The 16,414-nt window shown below is 49.9% G+C and overlaps 1 protein-coding gene across 2 annotated transcripts in view; it reads right to left on the bottom strand.

Annotated features, from left to right (window-relative positions):
* Positions 1-13,848, bottom strand: part of DHTKD1 (dehydrogenase E1 and transketolase domain containing 1) — a 190,175-nt gene extending 176,327 nt beyond the window's left edge. For both annotated transcript variants that reach the window (XM_063926877.1, XM_063926878.1), the window contains exons 1-2: positions 13,541-13,848; positions 9,168-9,323 (exon numbers count right to left, since the gene is read on the bottom strand). In XM_063926877.1, the coding sequence (XP_063782947.1) occupies positions 9,168-9,323; positions 13,541-13,700 (316 nt within the window). In that variant the 5' untranslated portion in view covers positions 13,701-13,848. The remainder of the gene's footprint in view (positions 1-9,167; positions 9,324-13,540) is intronic.
* Positions 13,849-16,414: the final 2,566 nt, after the last annotated feature.

The following is a 16,414-nucleotide window of genomic DNA, read 5'->3' as shown; positions in this document are numbered from 1 at the left end:
TGTGACACGGTGACAGAACACTGGGGGGTGACTGTGACAGAACACGGGGGGGTGACACGGTGACAGAACACGGGGGGGTGACACGGTGACAGAACACGGGGGGGTGACACGGTGACAGAACACGGGGGGGTGACACGGTGACAGAACACGGGGGGGTGACACGGTGACAGAACACTGGGGGGGTGACTCGGTGACAGAACACTGGGGGGGTGACTCGGTGACAGAACACTGGGGGGGTGACTCGGTGACAGAATACGGGGGGTGACTCGGTGACAGAATACGGGGGGGGTGACTCGGTGACAGAACACTGGGGGGGGTGACTCGGTGACAGAACATGGGGGTGTGACACGGTGACAGAATACGGGGGTGTGACACGGTGACAGAACACTGGGGGGTGACTCGGTGAAAGAACATGGGGGGGTGACACGGTGACAAAACATGGGGGGGTGACACGGTGACAGAACACTGGGGGGTGACTCGGTGACAGAACATTGGGGGGTGACATGGTGACAGAACACGGTGGGGGTGACACAGTGACAGAACACTGGAGGGGTTGGTACAGCGAGAGCTAAAGATCTCTACCCCCCAACCTTAAGACAGTCTGACGCCACTGCCCGCACACACAAATATACACACACACACACACACACACACACACTTTCTTTCACTCACTTTTTCCATTAACTCACTGATCTGGCTGGCAGTGCAGGAAAGATTGATCTGTAGCAGTCTGGCTCTTGTCCCGTGTAGCCCCGCCCCCTCATCGACATGTAGCTCCGCCCCTTTTCGGCTGTACACAGCCGTTGTCACTGGGGACTCTGCAGGCGGGAGGAGGAGGAGGCTACTACAACGCAGGCGCCGTGCAGCAGCAGCAGCAGCAGGGGAGACTGGCACCGGCAGCTTGGAGGTACTGCAGAGCAATGACAAGCAGCTCAGCCGGTCGGGCCGCTTGTCATTGCTTGCTAGTGGGAGGCAGTGGGCCGGGCAGGATCGGTTTGCGGGCCGCATCCGGCCCGCGGGCCGTATTTTGCCCACCCCTAGGTTACACCTAAGTCCGGCTTACAGCAAGCCATATAAAGTGGAACTTCCATCATATTCATCTAAAAATCACCTTCAAAATTGGGCAACTGCTTTCCTTTAATATTCCAACTGAAGGGGAGCTACAATTAGCCATGGGTTGTACCATGAAGCCTCTGCTTCCACGTAAGGGATGCTATTCAATTAGAGGCCCATGATTAGCCAAAAAGCAGCACTTAACGTGGATTTCTGCTCACACCCTTGCGGGTTGATCCCAGGTTTTTCACAGAGCAACATTTTAGAGTTTTCTTTGCCAGCTGGACACATAAAACAACATTAAAACTTCACATAGTTTTGGGGGGGCGTGGCCTGGCTGTCTTGGAGAGTGGACGTGCTCTCCCCAGCTCCTGCACACTCAATCCCCCTAGTATCTCTCTCCTTCCCCCGACCTGCACCAGGACGCCTCAGACCCTCTACTACAACCCCCTGTACGTGTCTGCAGCGGCTGTGGGGGACCCGCGGAGTCGGGGAGTGCTTTTTAGCACTCCTGCGGATTGCGGCCTCCCCCCGGCCTGAAGCCTGGGGCTCGAGTTCGGAGCCGGGCCGACGAGGTGAACCGGAGCCGTGATATTACCGGGCGCAGCTGCTTCCCTCCTGTCCTGCCTGTGCCCCCCCCCTTACCCGCACCTGGGGGCGGGGGACTGCCCGGCCGGAGGACGATCCCTGGAGGCCGCATCACGAGCGGCGGCCGTCTCACCGGAGGTCGCCGGGGGCAGAGCGGCTGGTCCTACAACTGGAAGGACCCAGGACTGAAGGCGGACGACGGGATCCCCTGGGGTATGTACCGCTCTCTGCGGCCCCTGCCTTGCGACCTCCTGAACGTTGCGGAGGCTCCCGGCGCTTCCCGGGGGTTGAGGCCTACATCCCGATCCTAAGCCGGGGCCTCGATTTTGGCGGCGGCCCGCCCGGGACCTTGAGACCCGACTCACGCTCACGGGGAGCTCCCGCGGGCGCCTGGTGGATCCCTCCCTCCTCTGCACATACCTGCTGGCTGTCCCGCGCCCCCTGGGGCCCCTAGACACCGGACACCCTCCTGGAGAGCTCTGGAATAGCCCTGCTCCACCTTCCAGCTCTCTGTCTGCTACACCAGAGGCGGCCATTCTGCAAGCCCCCAGGCTCATCTCCTTCACTACCTGCAAGCAGCCACAGCTCACTGGGGCACGCACTGCAGGCCATTCCCATTGCTGACTGCAAACCTCTCTCCCCACTGCTATCCGGCCGCGGTGCTGCCCCAGTCACTGGCTGGTCGTGCCCGGGGCTCATCTCCGCGGTCCTTGAACGGGGGAGATCCTACACAGAGCCCCGCCTCCCGCGATCTCTGTCGGCCTGCCTTCTCTCCGGTGCCACGCGGACCCCCTGCTCTCCTGGGGCTCCCTGGACCCACCTCATCTGCCAGGCTCGGCTGACCACACCATGATGCCTCCTTAAGGCCCTCGCCTTACCTTCCCTGGTCCTGAGCCTCACCACTGGAGCGCCACCTCTATCCCCCACCCTGTTACCCACACCTCCTCCTCCATATGCTCACGATGACCAGGGGTAGCAAGAAGTCACAGGGGTCCGACCTCACACCATTCCTTACCAAAAAAAACACCCCGGCCAAGAACAAACCTGATACTCCCGGACCCCCCCGGGCTCCCTCCGACTCGGAGACCGAAGATGACGACCTCACGCCCCTCACCCGCAAGGACTTTCTCTCCCTCCTTAAGGAGATGCGGGACATCAAGACCTCAGTCCAGGCTCTTCACTCCGTGAAATCCGATATTGCCGACATCGGCTCCAGAACCGATCAGCTTGAACGACGAGTGGAGGAGGTGGTGTCGTTCCAACAAACAGTCGAGACCGACTTCCATCAACTCCGCCAAGATGTTGCCCACTTGCGGGAGGAGCATGAGGACCAAGACAATAGGGCGATGCGAAACAAATGCGAAACAACCTGAGGATCCGGGGGATCCCCGAGGAGGTCGAGGCGGTTCATCTTGACCTCTACCTCAAGCGCCTCTTTGCACACCTATCACCTGACACCCCTGAGGAACATCTCCTCCTAGACCGAGCGCATCGAGCCCTACGGCCCCGCTCTCAGGACTCCTCCCAGCCCAGGGATGTCATTCTCCGACTGCATTATTTCACTGCGAAGGAGGCGGTCATGAGGGAGGCCCGACGGCTGGGGTCTGTGACTTTCCAAAATACCCCTCTTCAGATTTTCCAGGACTTATCTCCGCTCACTCTGGCTAAACGCAGGGACTTCAAACCCATTACTTCCCTGCTCTCCCGTCCCTTTTCGTATCCTGGTTTGGCACCAAGGGAAGCTCCTCACGGCCAGAGATCAATCCGAGGCTCAAACGCTGCTCTCCAAGCTGGGCATCCCCGCCGCCGACCAGGATATCCACACCCACCGCCAGCCGCTACGGTCACAGCGGGATTCGCCCCAGCCCCCTCGTTCAGAGTAGTTTACGGTACCGGACTCTGCGGCCTCCCAGGCTCCACCCCCGGTTCCCTGATGGACTTTCAGCTCTTTAATTTAATGTTTCCTCCACTTAACTGGGTCGACCTTTTCTGGTCGCACTTCCCTACTCGGGGAGCTGTTTCACTTTAGGTTTCCCGTATCCTGATCTCCCGGCCCCTTAGTTACCTCACAACTGTTCTGTTGTTACCCCCTGTTAAAATGTTATGCTGCTGATATGTTAACATGCTGACACTTGACTCGTTGTCTTCCATCTGCCTCCCCCCCCCCCCCCCCTCTCCCCCTCCCTCACCTTCTGGAGCTGGCGCTCCATCTGTCTTCTCTCCCTGTCTTCTATTCAGCTTTCTCCCTCAGGTACCTCCAGGGAAGGTTTGCCTCCAGCCCTTCGCGATCCGTGATCCGGACCCCATGCCGCGCCCCCTCAGGGCTTTGAGCCCTCTCGCTGACCTAGGTGCCCTCCCGTCACCTAGTATCCCCTCCCCTTGTCAGCACTACCGGTCCTGGCCTCTACTGCCGGATGACCAACCACCCTTCCTCCCCTCCCGGTTTCCTTTCCCTCTCCCCCCCTTCTGACCACACTCTCTCTTGCCCTGTATCCTTCTCTTCTGTCTTTCTCTCTCCTCCCTCTACTTTCAGCTCTTTCTAATCTACCTACCTCACCGTTGCTTACCCATGGGTCTCCGGGTACTATCTTTTAATGTGAAGGGCTTGAATAGCCCCCAAAAAAGAGGCAAGCTGTTTGCTTCTCTCAAACACCATAAAGGCGATTTGATCTTCCTACAGGAGACTCACTTCCTACATGACTCCCACCCTACCCTGCAATGTAAACCATACCCTGACTCCTTCCATGCCTGCGACCACTCGGCCAAGAAACGGGGAGTTGCGATCCTTTTTGCCCGCCATCTCTCCTTTGAACTCCTAGACTCATATCCCGACAAGGATGGCCGGTTTCTTGTCCTAGTGGGGAAACTTAATAACAACCTCTGTACCCTAGCTAACGTATATGCCCCTAACCAACGACAGGAACGGTTCTTTACAAGACTAGATAACCTCCTTACTCGAGTCCGACAGGGCGACCTCATACTAGCCGGGGACTTTAATTCCGTCTTGAACCCACAGATAGACCGCTCTCCCTCTCCCCTTACTGCCTCCTCGTCGGACTCCCTTCGCTCCAGATCTCTCCTCCGTCTCATGCGATCCCAACTTCTCTACGACTCCTGGAGGATAAAAGACTCCTCTGCCCGCGACTATACCTTCTACTCTGCCCCTCACAATTCCTACTCCCGCATTGATATGATCCTGCTCAGCCACGATCTTGCTTTGAATCTCTGCGACGTCCATATTTATCCGCTCATCTGGTCCGACCACGCCCCTATCACCTGCGATCTCGCAGGTTTGGTTTCACGCCCTCGCCCCATGACATGGCGCCTTAACGACTCCCTCCTCCACAACCCTGAGATACGTTCCCATCTTCAGGACACGATCTCAGACTATTTTACCCTGAATGATACCCCTGATATCTCCAGATCCACCCTCTGGTTGGCTCACAAGGCAGTTCTTCGTGGACACGTTATCAGCCTAGCCTCAAAAGCTAAAAAACAATCCCTCTCTCAATTTAAAAAGCTCTCTATTAAACTCCACTCACTTGAGACCCAGCATAAGGCGTCCTCCGACCAGGCTGTCTTGTCCGAACTTCGTACTGTTAAGGCGGAACTACCGCCCTATATCTCTCCTGAACTTGGACCTGAAAATCTTTGCTAAGATCCTGGCCATCCGTCTTAACCCATACCTCCCTTCCCTTGTTCATTACGACCAAGTGGGGTTTATCCCAGGCAGTCAGGCGAGAGATAACACCAGGCGTGCTATTGATCTTATACATATCTCGAACTCCAGGAGGTCCCCTACTATCATGCTCTCCTTAGATGCTGAAAAAGCATTTGACCGGATCTCCTGGAGTTTTCTGAGAGCCGCCCTGGAGGCCTATGGTTTGTCTGGGGGCTTTCTCACTGGCGTCCTGGCACTATACTCTGCCCCCTCTGCCACAGTTTTAATCAATGGTGTCCCATCCGCCCCACTTAGCATCTCAAATGGCACACGTCAGGGTTGCCCCCTCTCACCCCTAATATTTGCTCTCATCATAGAGCCCCGTGCCTCCCAAATTAGAGCACATCCAGATATACATGTTATACAAGTAGGCCCCTTTTCGCAGACGACATCCTCCTTTCTCTGACCCAGCCCCTTATCTCACTCTCAAATTTATTTTCAGTCCTACATTCTTATAGCCTTATATCAGGGTATAAGATCAACTACTCCAAATCCGAGGCCATGTTGCTTCATATCCCTCATCGAGGGGCTGAGTCCCTTCGCGCTAACTTTAATTTTAAATGGCAGCCCACAAAGATTAAATATCTGGGAATATATCTAACTTCCCGTTATGACTCCATCTTTCGGGAAAACTTCCCACCCCTCCTCACCAACATACTTGCCGACCTGACCTCCTGGAACAGCCATTTCATTTCGTGGTTGGGCAGGATCATAGCGGTTAAAATTACCATAATTCCCAAATGGCTCTACCTTTTCCAGACCCTCCCAGTGGCAGTCCCGGCCCCCTTTCTTCGTACTATCCAGCGAGCTCTTGTGCGTTTTATTTGGAATCACAGACCCCCCCGCATTACTGCCAACACCCTGAAAAGGCCAACCTCCGCGGGAGGTAGAGGCCTTCCCGATGTCAAACTTTACTACCTAGCCTCTCATCTATCCCATATTATTACCTCTTATGCTCCCCCGGGATCGGTATCCTGGTTGGACATTGAGGCAGCCTTCATTGGTCTCCCGGACCTGACCCCCTTATGGGGTCTCCCCTCCACCTCCAGACCCTCAACCTCTAAACTTCTCCTCACTATTAAATTCAACCTTAAAACTTGGGACTCCCTCTCCCTGAAGAAGGGCCTCACCACTACCCCCTCACCCTTGACCCCCATCTGGCAGAACCCTATGTTTCCTCCTGGACTCTCAACTGCGAGGTCCCGTTCATGGGTAACGCTGGGCCTCAAATTCCCGATCAACTTTGCCGATCGGGGCCAATGGTTGTCCCTGCCCGACCTCCAACAAAAGACCCCTTCACAAGCACTTAACCCCTTCCAATACCTACAAATACGCCACTTTCTAGGCTCTCTCCCCTCCACCGCCTTACTTCGTCCCCTCACCCCCTTTGAAAGCTTATGCATCAACTCCCACCTATCCAAAGGCGTAATCTCCCAACTTTACTCTCTTTTACTAGACTCCTCCCTCCCCCCTCCCGGCCCCATGAGATCGCATGGGAACGGGATCTCGGGCCCCCGCCAGAAAACGAAGATTGGGAGGACATGAGACTGGGGATTGCTAAATGCTCCATTGCCACTGCTTTTAAAGAAACGGCCTACAAAGTTTACTATCGTTGGTACTACACCCCCGACCGACTTAACAAATTCTTTCCGTCTTCCTCCCCTGCTTGCTGGAGGAACTGCCGGAATAGAGGCACTATGCTCCACATATGGTGGACCTGCCCGGCCATTGAGTCCTTCTGGGATCTAGTCCACTCCCTCCTCAACTCGCTTTTGGAATCTCCTGTGCTGAAAGATCCTTGGATCTTCTTACTATGTTATCCTCCCCCGCTGCTCAATAAACTCTCTCAAAAGCTGGCCACACATATCCTAACGGCGGCAAAGTCGCTGATAGCTCTTAATTGGAAGAGCCCCTCCCCGCCCTCCCGTCCCTTAAAACTAAAATTTGGCACATTGCCTCAATGGAAAAGATTACATACTATCTCCACGACCGGGGCCACATTTTTGAGCAGGTCTGGGCCCCTTGGCTCGCTGCTGAACGCAGAATGCCGTCCCCCTCTTTACGCTCCTAGCTTCCTCCGTAGACCCATGGGCGCTACCTAATATCTCTCCTTCCGACCTATCTCCTACTCTTTTCTTCTCTCTCTCTATCCTCTCTCTTTCCCTTCTCTGGCCTGTTCCTGTCTCCTTCTTGACCCCCCTCTTCCCCTTTCTTCTGATCCTACTATTTCTAGGATATATGCCATACACAGATTGTGTCGTGGTTCCCCCCCCCCCCCCCTGTTCCTCTCTCCCATCCCCCCTCCCCTAATTCTATGTTTGAAAGTTACTGTTCTTTCTACACTGACTGACCTTGTTGTTTAATTGAAAACTTGTGGTTTTTACTGGACGATGGCACTAGATGTACCAGACTTATGCGGAACAATATTGAACTCTTCTGCAAAAGCCAACCATGAGCTTAACTACCAAGGTACAATTTGGAACTTACCTCCTCTGTAAACATAAATAATATTTGTTAGGCACGACTGGTCCTTCATGAACATATGTCAACTGGGTATTACAAATTATTTTCTCCTCTATAATTCTAAATCCTATCCAATCAAATAATTTACTTATGACAGAAGTCAATCACCCCAGGTCTATAACTTACTGTTCTGGTTTGTACCCTTTTGAGGACTGATACACGTGTTGGAAGATGTAGTATCTATAATGGGTGCAGTGTGTGCATTGCACATGAGCCCCTGGATCCAGGAGGGCACACACCGCATACCCTGCACCCATTATCAATTACTTCCCTGTCCAGAGATCAGTGTTGGTACTGCAGCAGCAAAAAAATCACTTGGAAAATGGCGCCCACAATGTTTCCGGAGACCTAAGCATGTGCAATAGAGAGTAGTTGCTGGCAACATGGCAGTCACCATGTGTACGGAGATCTACACATGTGTAGAATTCTGCTGTATCGCAATGAGGAGGGGACCCTCCTCTATTAAACTGCCCTTCGCTTCCAACCAAACTTTCTGCACTGACTGGCCTGCGTCATTTTTTTTTTATTGATTGGTGTTAAGCTCTCATTGAATAATAGCCAGTTTAATAAAAAAAAAAAAATATATATATATATATACACACATATTAAGTAGGACAGCTGACAGGGGCAGCTGTCCATTTACACTCCATTCAAGATGGCACGTGGTACAGTACAGTGGATATATTTTGCAGTTACTGGTACTTTTTGGGCTGACAGTGCCGACACAAGCATCTAGTGCCACCCCCAAACAAGTGCCGCATCTAGGCACATGACTATGGTAAATTCACCACTGCTGACTGCTGCAGCTAGATACACATAAGACAGATAAGAGGAACCATTAACAAAAAAAAACAAAAAAAAGTTTATCTTACAGTTGAAACATTCCTGCAGACATCCGATTTACTATATACACAGAACCATAAATGTCATTTAGGAGACGTTTTTGCAGACACTTTGTCGGGCCAATCATGAACACACTGCATTTGTGGCACGATATCCTCTCATTGGGACTGACAAACGTTGTGCCACTCTCCTGATGTTGGGAGCAGATCCAACTGGTTTGTCTATGACTGTATGCAAAGCATACACTGTGAAATATCAGATCAACCAGGGGAGAATTGGCTGATGGGCCAGATTAATGCACAGTTTGCACCTAGCTTAAATCCACAAATTAACAGCAGTGGTCTACCAGTAACAAAACCTAGTTCCTTCAAATACACAGCATAACTGCAACTCCTCCTGATCTCTTGTTCATAACAACTAAATAATTCAGCGGCCTTACCTGCCGTAGAAAAAGGTCCATGAAGTGTTTCTGTTAGCTTCTGTATTTCTGGTACCATATCCACCACTGGTTTACCAGGAAAGAGAGGATTGATTTTTGCAGCTTTGTGACCATGCTCCTGGTAAGCTGTGACCAGTCGTGCCAAACCATGATCCACTACAAGACATAAGAAGCCTGATAACTAAATGATCTACAAGAAACACCCAAACAATAATCACCAACTGCATATGGTGTAAGGCAGAGGTTCTCAAACTCTGTCCTCAGGACCCCATACAGTGCATGTTTTGCAGGTCTCCTCACATAATCGCAAGTGACATAATTAGCTCCACCTGTGGACCTTTTAAAATGTGTCAGTGAGTAATTAATACACCTGTGCACCTGCTGGGTTACCTGCAAAACATGCACTGTGTGGGGTCCTGAGGACCGAGTTTGAGAACCTCTGGTGTAAGGCTTTGTGTGTGCATGTCTGCTAACTTTTTTTTATTTTGATGTTGCAGTGCTAAAAAATTTGTTTCATAACTACTTTGAAACAAATTGTTTCCAATGTTATGTGATACGCACATAGGGGGTAATTCCAAGTTGATCGCAGCAGGATTTTTGTTAGCAATTGGGCAAAACCATGTGCACTGCAGGGGAGGCAGATACAACATGTGCAGAGAGAGTTAGATTTGGGTGGGGTGTGTTCAATCTGCAATCTAATTTGCAGTGTAAAAATAAAGCAGCCAGTATTTACCCTGCACAGAAATAAAATAACCCACCCAAATTTAACTCTTTCTACACATGTTATATCTGCCTCCCCTGCAGTGCACATGGTTTTGCCCAATTGCTATCAAAAATCCTGCTGCGATCAACTTGGAATTACCCCCATGATTCTTAGTATCTGTTAAATGGGGTGATCCTATTCATCAATAGAATTCAATGAAATAAACTATTAATATCAGACTACTGAAAATCAGCTACATAACATGTACCCTAAACCTTTTAGACTTGTAAACAAGTAAATTAACGTGTGTAAAGGAAAATGTGATATGCGCTGTAATCAAGATTTAAAAAAAATAAATGTACATTAAGCTATTTACTATACTGAAATGTTGGTTTCCTGGAATCTGCATTGCATAACTAGCATAGTTAGTGTTGGGAGTTCAAATGACTGAAGTGCAGCCTCAGCAGGTGCTTTTTGGAAGAGGTCAAACACTATCTAGCTAGCAATGGGTTACTCAATCACGGAAACCATACTGGTGGAACATTCTAGAAAGCCCATATCCAGTTACTACTGCTGTTTGTCAACTAGTCTCTATGCAATGACAGCAGTAACCTTATGAGAAACGGAGCGTTGGATTACTGCGAAACAAAATGAATTCAAATACAGAAATAACCAAAGGTCAATATGGTCATCATTATTAACTACACATGTGAAAATGTAACAGTCATCTACAGTGTAAGCCACTGACTTTCTGGACTTAAGGCCTAATTCACGATGGATTGCTATTGAGGCTGAGACAGCGATTTTCCCAAATCTGCTATTGCTAAAAATCACATGTGAAGAGACGCCCAGAAAGGATAAAAGTCGCCCACGATGCATCCGCAAATCTGCATATGCACTAGCAGAATCGCAATGCATACACAAAAAAATGAGCATCATTGACAGTTGTGGCTGACCTCAGCATACTCAAATCCCTGAGAATACAGTCGCACCAGGCGCCATGTTTTTTAATGCAGCGTTCGCAGAGGACATGAGATACACGCCCTAAAAACAGCCATGACATCCGTTTTTCCAACCACTCCCCACAAACGCCATGTTACCACCCACAAACGGTCACTTCCTGGCAATCAAAGTGTGTTGTCTTTACAATTAGGCTGCATACGCAGTGCAATCGCATTTTACCCATTGCGCACGCACAATGCGTTCACAGCGCATGCACATCCTGACGATAATCACTTACTACATGCAATCTCACATTTTCAAACAGTAGTGAATCAGACTCTTAGGTTAATCTATGTTATCTCATTTCTTGGGGTTGATAATAGCCGTGGGCACTTCCTTATGATGCAATGGGCGTTCTGTACTGCATGGGTGAAGAAGAAATTACCACAGTGGTCTGTTACAGAACTTCTTTACTAAATATACTACAGGTTAAGTATCCCATATCCAAATATTCCGAAATACGGAATATTCCGAAATACAGAATTTTTTTAGTGAAATGAGATAGTGAAACCTTTGTTTTCTGATGGCTCAATGTACACAAACTTTGTTTAGTACACAAAGTTATTAAAAGTATTGATTAAATGACCTCCAGGCTGTGTGTATAAGGTGTATATGAAACATAAATGAATTGCGTGTATGTACACACACTTTGTTTAATGCACAAAGTTATTCAAAATATTGGCTACAATTACCTTCAGGCTGTGTGTATAAGGTATATATGAAACATAAATGCATTCTGTGCTTAGCCTAGGTACACACTATACAATTATCTGGCAGATAATCTGCCAGATCTAGCTGGTTGGAATGAAAATCTGGTAATGAATGAGAGCAAATGGCAATCGACCATTTGTTACATTTGTTACCAAACACTGGGAAATTAACAAAACCTGTCGTTCATACAAATTGGTTAAACACAAATGTAACCAACTTGGATATATGACTTTTTGTCCATTTTGAAGTTTTTGGGAGCAAATTGTCAATTGCTATTTGCTCTCATCCATTACCAAATTTTTATTCCAACCAGCTAGATCTGGCAGATTATCTGCCAGATAATTGTATAGTGTAGACTTAGATCCCATCGCCATGATATCTCATTATGGTATGTAAGTATTCCAAAATACGGAAAAATCCGATATCCAAAATACTTCTGGTCCCAAGCATTTTGGATATGGGATACTCAACCTGTATATACATTTTCAAATCAAGGTATTTCCAAGACAAACGTATATTATTTTGCCGCAAACACACAGTTTGATGGTGAAGCCCCACTCAGAACCCTAGTTTGGATAATAAAACTAAGTACACACTGGAGCGATGTTGGGACAATTTGCCATTTCGTAACGACAAATCACCTACATTGCTCAGTGTGTACGGGTGAATGCACACGCCTGTGGTCGCTAGCGACAGACGCTAGGGGGTCTATTCATGAAGCAGCGTCAAGAGCGGAGAAGTGAGCCTGTGGAGAAGTTGCCCACGGCAACCAATCAGCACTGAAGTAACATTTGTAATTTGCCTACTATACAACTGTACGGAGCAGCAGATTGGTTGTCATGGGCAACCTCTCCACAGGCTCACTTCTCCACTCTTTACACTGCTTCATGAATAAACCCCATGGTCTGATGTGCTGACGAAACATGATCACTGACATTTCAATGTCGATAAGAATGCCGGTCGCTTCAGTGTGTATCCAGCCTTAGATGAACAGGACACATTGGTGATTACATTTGATATGTGGTGATCAACTGCCTTTGCAACTGTGGGGCCAGCAAATGAAGGTAAATAGAGCAAGAAACTTCCATAGACACTTTTACAGATATATTATTGGCCCTCATTCCGAGTTTTTCGCTCGCTAGCTGCTTTTAGCAGCTTTGCACACGCTTAGCCACCGCCTACTGGGAGTGAATCTTAGCTTTGCAGAATTGCGAACGAAAGATTCGCATAATTGCGAATAGAAATTTCTTTGCAGTTTCTGAGTAGCTCGGGACTTACTCTGCCACTGCGATCAGTTCAGTCAGTTTCGTTCCTGGTTTGACGTCACAAACACACCCAGCGTTCGCCCAGACGCTCCCCCGTTTCTCCACCCACTCCCGCGTTTTTCCCAGAAACGGCAGCGTTTTTCCGCACACACCCATAAAACGGTCAGTTTCCGCCCAGAAACACCCACTTCCTGTCAATCACACTCCGATCACCAGAACGAAGAAATTTCTTCGTTAAGCCGTGAGTAAAATACCTAACTTTTTGGCAAATTTACTTGGCGCAGACGCACCGCGAACATTGCGCATGCGCAGTTTGCGACAAATCGCTCCGTTGCAAAAACCACTAACGAGCGAACAACTCGGAATGAGGGCCATTGTGACACCATCCATATGGTTGGTAATTTACATACACACACACCTCCCCAAGCCCCAAATATTTGCCCACTACCCAGAGAGACAGACATTGGACTGTCTGTGGAAAGTTTCATCCTTCTCCCAATCTCAGGAGGAACCTTGAGCAGTCACTGTGTAGCCTTAACAGAAGTACTGTAGGAATCCATGCCCTGTACCCCACCACCAGGGTGAGCACTGGCAGAGGCAGGCAGCGCCGGTAACGGGACAGCAGCACAAGCATGTGTGAGCGTACAGAAAGCACACATGCACGGACACTGGGTGACAGGCCCTCCCTGTACCTGCTCTGCCGCCCGTCTCTCCCCGCAAGTGGCTGTCAGTGGTCCCGATTTTTCTGGGTCGATATCCGTACACCCCGCGTTCCGTGTAGTAGAGTCTGAGCCCAGCTGGCCGCCACAGTCTAGTGGTAGCCCGCGCCGAGTGACTGAGCCAGGCCGACATGATAGTACCCGATGTTCTGTAAGTCCCAATAGCAGCAGCAGCCGGCCGGCTGGCACTGCAGCAACTAAAGCGTTAAACAGCACAAACAGCACCTCCGCATAGAGCGCAGCCGCAGCACCGGCAGCGTGGTACGTTCTCATAGCCAACTCCCCCTACTGCGGATTGGTTAGCTCCGGGGGCACGATCTTGACAAGCGTGGACTCTTCCATGCGATCCCAGTAGAGAGGGGGGGGGGGGGGGCACGTTGTGTTTTTCATTAGTAGTACTAGGGAGGACAGATGCTAGTGTCACATTCTGTCACTGCTGCGAAACATCAGTACACATATTTCATTGTTCATCAGCCACATAAAACTGGTAGGAATGTGTAGATGGGCGATGTATAATGTAATTTTTTTGTTATTTTCATTGTGTGCCCCCAAAACTGATGTACAGAACCATATCAGTCACAATGTAACGTTTATTTACACGTCTTTAGTTTAATGACATGATATGTATGTGTGTTTTATTTCTAGCTCAGAAATAAAGTTGCACTTGCCCTCCCCCTCATTTTGTGTGTTACTTAATAGCTAACATAGACAATAAAATTGTTTAAAAAAACAGAGCAATTATACATAGTATAGTATAGTATAGTATAATTTAATTCATATTCATTGAAATACAAGAAAGAAAAAGAAGTGAAGGTAGTGGCGCAGCAATAGCCCCAGGGCCGGTTCTACACCTTGTGCCGGCCAGTGCGAAAGTTTCCACTGGCGTCCCTCCCTCCCGCGGCAAAACAGTTAGTGCACGCCGGAGGCGCGCTTTAAAAAGTAGGGGCGTGGCTTCATAGGGAAGGGGCGTGGCCACAGTTATGCCCCCAGATTTGCCCCAAGTAGTTGCACCCCCCCAGTTGATTTGCCCCCAGTAGACTTGCCCCCTGTAGCTGTGCCCCCTGTTGCTTTGCCCCCAGTAGTTGTGCCCTCTGTTGCTTTGCCCCAGTAGTTGTGCCCTCTGTTGCTGTGCCCCCTGTTGCTTTGCCCCCAGTAGATTTGCCTCAGTAGTTGTGCCCCCTGTTGCTTTGCCCCCAGTAGTTGTGTCCCCTGTCGCTGTTCCCTCAATAGTTGTGCCCTCTGCTGCTGTGCCCCCTGGTACTGTGCCCCCAATAGTTGTGCCCTCTGCTGCTGTGCCCCCAATAGTTGTGCCCTCTGCTGCTGTGCCCCCTGTTGTGCCCTCTGCTGCTGTGCCCCCTGTTGCTGTGCCCTCTGCTGCTGTGCCCCCTGTTGTGCCCTCTGCTGCTGTGCCCCCTGTTGCTGTGCCAATAGTTGTGCCCTCTGCTGCTGTGCCCCCTGTCAACACACACACAAAAATAAAAAATAAATACCACTGCCCCGCTCCTGCTTCCCGACCACTGCTGCTCCGTCTGGCCGCCGCGGCTCCTCTCTATGGGAGTGACGCAATGGCTTGTGGACGCTGGGGGTCTGCGGGACTATTGCTACGACCAGGGGCGGATCCAGAACAAAATGACAGGGGGGGCGCCATTTCAGGGGAAGAGGGGGTTGGGGTATTCTTTTGTGTGTGCCAAAGGCACTTGCGCTCCTGAAAAAGTGGGTGTGGACCCGCAACAAGGGTCATGGCCTCAAAAGCAATGTCAGGGCCGAAACTAGGATTTTCGGCACCCTGGGCAAGGCAGTAATTTAGAGGGGGGGGCACCCCGCCACCCCACCCACCCACCCCGCCCCCGACCAAAATAAATAAACAAACAAATAATAAAATTAAATAAATAAAAAATAACAATAAATAAAAAATGTCAAACTACTCCACACAGTGGTGCAAGTTTATTCTCATTACGCTGCACAGTAGTACCCCCCACAGGGGAGAGAGGGGGAGGGTAAGAAAGGAGAGAGGGAGAGGGGTGAGAGAAATGGGAGAGAGGAAAGAAATGGAAGAGGGGAGAGAGAGAGAAAATATTACAGACATCCTTCAGACCACCAGTAATATATACGCAGTATAGGCTTCATAAAACATATATATATATATATATATATATATAAATAGGATTTTGGTACCTACTGGTAAATCCTTTTCTCTTAGCCCGTAGAGGATGCTGGGGACTCCAAAAGGACCATGGGGTATAGACGGATCCGCAGGAGCTTGGGCACAGTATAAAGACTTAAACTGGGTGTGAACTGGCTCCTCCCTCTATGCCCCTCCTCCAGACCTCAGTTAGAAAACTGTGCCCAGGAGAGATGGACATTTCGAGGAAAGAATTTATAAACACGGTGAGTGTCATACCAGCTCACACCACGAACATACCGCAGAACGTGGCATTCAATAGAAAACCAGCCCACGGCATGAAAAAGACACAGCCACATGCTGAGAGAATATGTAACACAACCTGTGTGTCAACACAATCAATAATAAGACACCTCATGCCATGGCCTGAACATCGTCAGCAACAGTCTGACAGCGAAAAAACCCCCACTAGAGCGTAACCAAAACAATAACTGCAGACACAGTACGCACTGGGACGGGCACCCAGCATCCTCTACGGACTAAGAGAAAAGGATTTACCGGTAGGTACCAAAATCCTATTTTCTCATACATCCTAGAGGATGCTGGGGACTCCAAAAGGACCATGGGGTCAATACCAAAGCTCCAGAATGGGCGGGAGAGTGCGAACGACTCTGCAGCACCGATTGAGCCAACAAAAGGTCCCCCTCAACCAGGGTATCAAACTT

The sequence above is a fragment of the Pseudophryne corroboree genome, chromosome 6, assembly GCF_028390025.1.
Source record: "Pseudophryne corroboree isolate aPseCor3 chromosome 6, aPseCor3.hap2, whole genome shotgun sequence".
NCBI lineage: Eukaryota > Metazoa > Chordata > Amphibia > Anura > Myobatrachidae > Pseudophryne > Pseudophryne corroboree.
The sequence above is the reverse complement of the archived record's forward strand: the minus strand, read 5'-3'. Positions and strand labels throughout refer to the sequence as shown.